The sequence below is a fragment of the Colletotrichum siamense genome (assembly GCF_013390195.1).
Source record: "Colletotrichum siamense strain Cg363 chromosome Unknown KSG_Cg363_contig05, whole genome shotgun sequence".
In the NCBI taxonomy this organism is placed as follows: Eukaryota; Fungi; Ascomycota; class Sordariomycetes; order Glomerellales; family Glomerellaceae; genus Colletotrichum; species Colletotrichum siamense.
The window spans coordinates 3,729,328-3,737,113 of NW_023501018.1; the positions used below are offsets into that span (position 1 = coordinate 3,729,328).

Consider the following 7,786-nt stretch of genomic DNA (forward strand, 5'->3'; position numbering starts at 1 on the left):
GACAGGATGTTTCTCTGAGCACTCTAACCAATTCGCAACGCATTTTCAATGCTGCAAGGATAAGGAGTGACATCCCACCCGCTCTTCAAAAGCTTGTTCCCAGTCCTCCAACGAGGAGGTCCAATGGTGGTGCGGGGACGTGCATGTTCCTGAAACTTTGAGCTCAAAAGTCTGCGGTACCCCGCGCACGTCCGGCCTCTTTGAGCACTGTCACGAAGCTTAATAGCCTCACTGTTTCTGTCTCATCGCCAGAGCATGTTGAGCAATTTGGTGCAGCTCAAGATCCAGGATATCAGTCTAACGTTTGGCCCGTGATGCCCCAATACTGGGGTGTTGGTGGTAAAGTGATGAGTTGGGCAGAACATAAAGATCATCTACTTCCTTAGTCCCAACCTTGCCTCGTGTACTCGTCAATGTGCCCGATTCGCCCTGCTGTCACTTTCGCCCTCAACCCTCTTGTATATCATTAGGTGCAGGACGCCATTCTTTCCGCGACGCTTTAGGTTATTGGTAACTGAACGGCAGCCTACCACCAGACACCAACATGAAGGCCATTCTCAGTATCGCGGCGTTGTTCGCCCCACTCGCAGCCGCCAATGTTGCCCATGGCGATATGCCGCCGAGGAGCATGTCGACATCCGAGTTCCACCAGGCATTCATGGAGAGCGGTATCGTCCCAGAAGTGATGGGATCATTTGACCCCATGGTCTCCTTCTACGCAGGATACATGGCCAGCGATGGTGATAAGGCATTGATGATGCCGGGTTCTAAGTTAAAAATGAAGGAGGTCAAGATGCCCTTTGAGTTCAGTGTGGAAAACATCAGCATGGCACAAAACGTGACCAGGAACTCTCGGTTCATCGTCTTGATGGTAAGTTTTGGTTGTTTCGTGGAGTTGGTGCGGAATGGCTTGACTGACGTTAGCGAACTAGATTGGACCTGACTCGCCCTCGCGTGAGAACCCGAGCGAGCGAAACATCAAGCACTACTTGGCTGGAAACTTTACTGTCGAACAGACCAAGTCGGCGGTACTCAATTCTTCAATGATTTTGAAGAATTCATCAGCAGCGTTCACCGAATACATGCCGCCGGAGCCAAAGTCCGGCAGTGGCATGCATCGATATATCTATCTGCTCTACGTCCAGCCCGAGAAGATGAACAGGATGGGATTTGATATGGTCGGTATGGATATGAAGGACCGCAAAAACTTCAACGTGAGAAGAATCTCCCTGATACTTCATAATCATGAATGTCACCCACTGACACTATCAAGTTGACGTCCTTCCGAAAGATGGCCGGTCTCAAGCGCCCAATTGGCGGCACGTTCTTCACATTGAACATGGCCAAGGACGGCGGTAATGGAGGAGGAGGTGGCGGCGGCAACAACGGGGGAAATAATGGTAACGGAAACAACGGTAATAATGGCGGTAATGGCGGCAACGGAAAGAACGCCGCATCCTTGATCCAAGCAGGGTCCTGCGTCGTCTTCGTAACCTTGTTTACATCCATGTTTATTTGGATGTAGGTATAGTTGGGCGACGATTTGATGATTGTACGAGGAACTAAAAGGGTTACAAATAAGGCGTTCAATATGTTCTGTACTATAACATTCCTTTGGAAGGCTCGGAAGCGCAAACAAGCAAGTCATTCTTCTGCCCAGTGTCCGATTTATGCTGGCTTTCGACGTGAACAAGATGATACATGGAAGCGATCTACCAAGAGTACTTTGACTGCAATCGTGGTAGCCGCGGAGTAGGCTGCCCGTTTATATGGCCTACTTGAATGACCGTGTTGAATAGAGAAGACCCATTCGCCACATTGCATGATTGATACAGCGAAAGCTCAATCTGACCACTCTGAATTACATTAAAAGCCTTCGCTGGGGGATGAACCGAGACGCCCCGTCTTCCAGTCCGGTACCGGCACCGGCGCCGACGACTAGGTTCAAGCGTCGCACTTTCCCCGACCAGTTCCCCACTCGGCTTCCTTGGCGTGTTCCCCGCGTGACCCGGAGAAAGTTATGAGAGCAATATTGCTGCATCAACACGAACACGGTACAAAAATCACAACGACTTCGAGGTAATAGGAAACAAGTCCATTCGAAATGCCCTGCGACTTCAGGAGCATCCAATGAAGGCTGTGGACACCAAATCAACATAACATTTGTAAGCGGCTTTCCTCATTGGCGGCAGTTGGCCAAACTACTGCAGGTACTTAACTCAAATGCGACTTCTACGTGATCATTCTTGGCTTTACAATATTTGTTGACATGATCCAATCCAATTTTTCCCTCCACCGACAGTTCTTGGCTGTTCGCTATTCCAAGGCACGAATCTCGTCATTCAAACTACTCTTGCACCATTAATTGCTTAGCGGGGACTCTTATCGTCTTGGTGGGGGACTTGCCAGGGTAACATGACAGTATGAGGGGTTATTACCGGTATTTGATCGGCACCGGCTAGTTATCTGCCGACTCATTAAGCGGAATAAATAATTGTCGAGTCTGTGACTTTGTAGACTATCCAGTCTCTTCTTCTTCGTTTGCGGTCTGGGAATAGTGCTGCACTTGAGCCTTGATTCGGAAAGTCATGGTTTGGTTGCCCTCTGTTGGGAGCTCTTGGCACGGCGCCAACCTCTTCGCCTCTCTCCTCTTGGCTACTACTTCCCGTGCCAGCCCACTGCCCCTCAATGAGACGCTCACCGTCTCTATCCCCTCATATGGCTCATTTACCGGCACAACACTGAACTCTACGACTTCGGGATACCCCCTCTCAAAGCCGGTTCATGCTTGGTACGGTATTGACTACGCGACTCAACCAATTGGTGACCTGCGCTTCTCGGTTACAGGTTGGCCGCCGGCTTTCAATGGGACTCGCGACGCTAAGGTCTATGGCAAAGTGTGCATTCAAGAGCCGGGAAATTCGAATCTGGTGACCTACATCAAGACTGATTTGGAGTACGGCGAGGACTGTCTAAACCTCAATGTTTACAGACCAGCTGGGGTTAGCATCGAGGAAAAGCTGCCTGTCTTAATCTGGATCCATGGCGTATGTTTCAGATAAATCTTCGGCCCATGAAACAGACTGAAGCTAATATGTGCCAGGGTTTGTTCCGCAACGGAGCTGGCATCATATTTGATGGCGCATCCTTTGTCGCGTCATCACCTGAGCCTGTAATGGTTGTCACGTTCAACTACAGGGTAACTTTATCCTCTCATCACTTACATCTCTTCTCTTGTATACTGACATTCTTGTCAATCTAGCTAGCTGCTCTCGGGTTTCTTGCATCGCCTCTCCTTGCAGATCTCGACTTGGTGAACTTGGGCTTGCAAGACCAACACCAGCTTCTTCGCTTTGTCCACAAGTACATCTCGTCATTCGGCGGAGATCCTGCTCATGTCACGCTGGGAGGAAAGTCCGCCGGTGCCCATTCAGTCGGTTTCCACTACCAAAACCCCTTCGCTGAGGGCGAGAAGCTTTTCCATCAAGCCATCTTCCAGTCTGGTGGCCCAACTGGACGATCTTTCCCAAATGCTTCTGAGCCCATTATTGTCAAGCAGTACGAGCAGTTCCTTGAAAGAGTAGGATGCCAGGATGACGGCGTTGCCGAGGACCTGTTAGCCTGTTTGAGACAAGTCGATGTGGATCTCATTGAGCAAACATCTACGGCGCTACTGGCTGATTACCGGTACAACGGAACCCATCCCTTCCAAGCCGTCTCGGGCGCTGCCATTATTCCTCGTCTACCGTCAGAGACCTGGGAATCTGGGGAGTGGAATCACGTCCCAGCTCTCACCTCCTTCATCACCGACGAAGGAAGTATGTACGCACCGACAAATCTTACCACCGACGAACAGGCCTGGAGTTGGTTGTCCAATCTGTATCCGGGCCTTGACAGCAGCGATCGTGAAGCATTCTCTCGGTTATACCCTGATCCCCAAGCCGACTCAAGTTCTCCTTACGTGGATGCTCGTGGTCAATCCGCGCAGTTCACACGTCTTACCGCAGTCTACGGCGATACGTCCTATATCAGTGCCTCTCAAGAGATTGCGTCTCGTCTTTCTGCGGCTGATATTCCCGTCTGGAAGTTGCATTGGAACACCAATAACAGCATCACCCCTTACCTTGGCATTTCTCACGGCTCTGACGTCCCATACGCGTGGGCTGAACCTGACACGCAGTATCCAGAAGCCGGAAAGATACTTGCCGGATACTATGCCAGTTTTGTGGTTCACGGTGATCCGAACACCCTCAAGGCGTCGCCTGCAGCTGAGTGGAGTTTGTACTCGAAACCAGGATCAGATGGCCTGGGGTGGCAAGTGAATGTCAGCCCCAATGGAACATGGCTGGAGGAGGATAGTATCAGAAGGGAGGCCCTTGAGTACTGGAGATCAATTCCGGTGAAGCTGAACCATTAATTTATCTGCTATGTCATATTCCCAGGCTTTAGGCGGGTTGGCCTAGAGGTTGGGCAAGTCAATACAACAAACAATGACGCTTCCCTTCCAGGAAAGAGCGAGTAATGATACTGCAGCACCTAAGTCGCCTCCAGCTGGACTGTCATCAAATCTGTATGAGACAATCAAAGCTTCCCTACGGAATATAAATATCGCCTAGTCTTGCGAGCATCGTTCCCATTCCTAAGTAGCCATTCATGATTGTTATCAGGCGTCTTTAACTTAAGACAAGTTCAATCAGTCTCATGAAATCCAGGTCTTTATCGTACTTTTGGGTTGAGAAGACAAATATGCAGTATTTAGTGTTTTTTAATTTAGTAGCTACAGACGACAGAGACAACTGAGGCAACTGAGATAACAGAGACGACAGAGACAACAGAGACAATAGAGACAATAGAGACAATAGAGATAATAGAGATAATAGAGACGATAGAGACGATAGAGATAATAGAGACGATAGAGACGATAGAGACGATAAAGACGATAAAGACGATAAAGACGATAAAGACGATAGAGACAATAGAGACAATAGAGACGACAGGGACGACAGGGACGACAGGGACAACAGGGACGACAGGGACAACAGGGACGACGGAGACCACAGGGACGACGGAGACCACAGCTGCACCGGCCATAAGCATCCCAATGAAACTAACACAGACAATATTAGTAATGAAAAACTTTACTTGGTTAGCTACATGTATTGATCAGGTATGTGAGCCGAATATAGGTACTATAATACCTTACATTTAGCAACCCTTGAAAATTCTTGAAGCCGCCGAGAGTGACTTCTCGTTGGGCTTTTCTTCTGTGCATGCGAGGAATGTTTTGGCGTGCGAATTGCGAGGAAATCACATCACACCCCGGTTTCATTATAGTCTGAGCCCGTATTTCTTCTAGCTGTATCAACTCAGATGATAAGACGGTGGCCCTGTGAAATCCGACTCCAGTATAACTCTAACTTCAACCACTGGCAACCGTTTCGCTAGCAATCGTCTTTCCCTCGGGGTACTGAACCGACATGTACCGCAGATCGCCCGTCATACCAATGTTTCCAACGGGATTGAGGCCAAGCCACTCCTTGAGCTCCTCGCTGCATGTATCCTGAACCTCCTTGGGCAGCTTAGCAGTCCAGTTGACCTGCTGACGCATGAAAGGTGCAGTGTAGTAGCCAAACAACAGAGCCCGATCCTGATCCTTCGTGGTATTGCTGCCCGAGGTATGCCACACGCGGCCGTCCATGACAATGATATCGCCAGCCTTGCCCTCAAAGGGGACCAGCATCTCAGGTGCATTATCAGGCACCTGCTTACGGTACACCCATTTGTTAGACCCTGGGATGTACTGCGTCGCACCGTTCTCCTTATTGACGTCTGTCAGACACCAGATGACGTTCAGCGCCCACACGTCCTGCCATGGATCGGGGAAGACAATGCTCTGGTCGGAATGCAGAGCCATACTCTGGGATCCGGGGCGGGCAATATTGGCAGTAAAGTTGCTGATAAGGAAGTTCTCGCCCAGCACTGCCTTTACCATGGAGATGGCGGTCGGGTGCGAGATGAGATCTCGGAAGATCTTGTCAAGCTCCATGAGGTAGAAAACGCGTACATTGCTGGGGTTTGGGTCGAGAAACGACAGGTATGTGTCCTCTCCACGGGCCTCGGCGGCTGCCTTCACCTTCCATAGTCGATCGAGAGCAGCGGCAGCCTCTTCAGTTGTGAGAATTGAGGGAACGCGGACCCATCCGTGTTTTCTGAGATGAGCTTTGGCTTCTTCGAGATCGAACGCCATGGTTGACGGGTTCTAATGCCGACTAAAATTGGTCAATATCAAGTGGCGTGGTCAGATTGATGGATATGTTTGCATACAGATTCTAATGGGGAAATTGATGGGGGAGCTAGGCACGTCAAGTGGTGTAAATGTGGCAGAGGTGGCATTCATTTGACAATGAATCAGTAGCAAAGATGCGGGTAGAAGGCTGCGGGGTCTCATTGCCAAATATACCGGATCTGAATTTCCGAGGCAGCTCATGGAGTACGCGCCGCGACGGTAACATTCGTGGTATGATCCCTACCATCTGCTCAATCAACCCCGCCTCAGTGCATACAATAATAATATTGTTGCAGTTTGCTGAAGGCAACCAACTTCGATTCTCCAATGGCGATGGGTTGCTTCACAAGCGATCGGCGCTCTGTCGCGTCCGAACTAGGGTATGCAGGAGGGACACAAGTACGGATTGGTGAAAGTAAACACGTCAGGCATGCAGAGTAAGCAACGATGATACACAATAGTCTTATCACCATGCACGGCAGCACCCGAAGAGGCCTCTCAGGCAGCCGTTGGTGTGGTAGTGGTCGCTGTTGGTAGTTCCCACTCCGCTGCATAATGGATTCAACCAACAATGATGCTACAATCTTCAGCGCTTAATTGGCTCTGCGGGTCAAAGAGCCTGACTTATCTTTTATCTATAGTACCAGGCTGCTATGCTCGTCTCAGCCTCGATCAGAGCATCCCAAAGATTAAGAATGCTGAGTATGATAGTTGACGACTGATGATAACGAGCAATGATAACAGCAGGTCGACGCCATGAGGGCGACGAACTAGAAGCATCATCGCGTGGTTGATATACGTTTGCGGTAAGTCAAGACATCTCCACATCATATATCCCGAATATACGGTATTATCCAGACGCAGACGTCTGTGTTGGTCCACGACCCATCCCGCACCCGGCCTCCGTATTGAACCTACATACTCTCCCCCAATTGCTCCAAAGAAGATACGCCTTGCATCGTCACCGCTGCTTCCTTGGATCTTCCCGCCATACTTAGTAGATCCGAAAGTTTCAGACGAGCCCTTATTGCCTGTCCAGCATGATACATCCTCACAATTTCGTTGGAAGACAGGCCCTGGGCACGTTCAAGTGCTTCGACCATTCGCATCAAGCACGCGATCCCTGCATCCAAATTGCCAACTTGCATCATGCATTCATGAGTGATGAACTCAGTCACAGCGTAATGCGCAAGCTCTGAGATGCTCTGGCTTTTCCGAAGAAACGTAGAGTGGTCAACGCCTGCTAGCAGGTGTGCAAGTGACCTGTCGCAGACTTCCTTCAGCTCTGTTGGTGGCACCTGTGTCGTTCCCATATTGGCTTGGATCCGGCGACACTCCACTCGGCTCATGTTGTAAGCAAATTGACCAAATGTCGTGGTTGAGTCACGCGCCAAAGCTCCAAAATTGTCGAGGACCGCCAGGTAACCTTGTGAAACGTCTGATCCTGCGTTCTCATGCATATTCAGCGTCCTCATGCGTGCGTTGACAGTGTTATAGTCG

At 49.9% G+C, this 7,786-nt stretch overlaps 3 protein-coding genes across 3 annotated transcripts; 2 read left to right on the forward strand and 1 right to left on the reverse strand.

Moving 5' to 3' along the window:
• Positions 1 to 544: 544 nt before the first annotated feature.
• CGCS363_v008560 (OV-16 antigen) lies at positions 545 to 1,525 on the forward strand (the record flags this gene model as incomplete). Its single annotated transcript, XM_036640409.1, has 3 exons — positions 545 to 871; positions 933 to 1,214; positions 1,274 to 1,525. The coding sequence occupies 3 exons, from the start codon at positions 545 to 547 to the stop codon at positions 1,523 to 1,525; spliced, it is 861 nt and encodes a 286-aa protein (XP_036494465.1).
• Positions 1,526 to 2,588: 1,063 nt separating this feature from the next.
• On the forward strand, positions 2,589 to 4,417 carry LIP1-6 (Lipase 1; the record flags this gene model as incomplete). The annotated part of the gene is made up of 3 exons (XM_036640410.1): positions 2,589 to 3,047; positions 3,104 to 3,199; positions 3,263 to 4,417. The coding sequence occupies 3 exons, from the start codon at positions 2,589 to 2,591 to the stop codon at positions 4,415 to 4,417; spliced, it is 1,710 nt and encodes a 569-aa protein (XP_036494582.1).
• A 1,002-nt stretch (positions 4,418 to 5,419) lies between these two features.
• On the reverse strand, positions 5,420 to 6,247 carry CGCS363_v008562 (Dioxygenase; the record flags this gene model as incomplete). The annotated part of the gene is made up of 1 exon (XM_036640411.1): positions 5,420 to 6,247. One exon carries the CDS (start codon positions 6,245 to 6,247, stop codon positions 5,420 to 5,422), a length of 828 nt encoding a protein of 275 aa, XP_036494467.1.
• Positions 6,248 to 7,786: the final 1,539 nt, after the last annotated feature.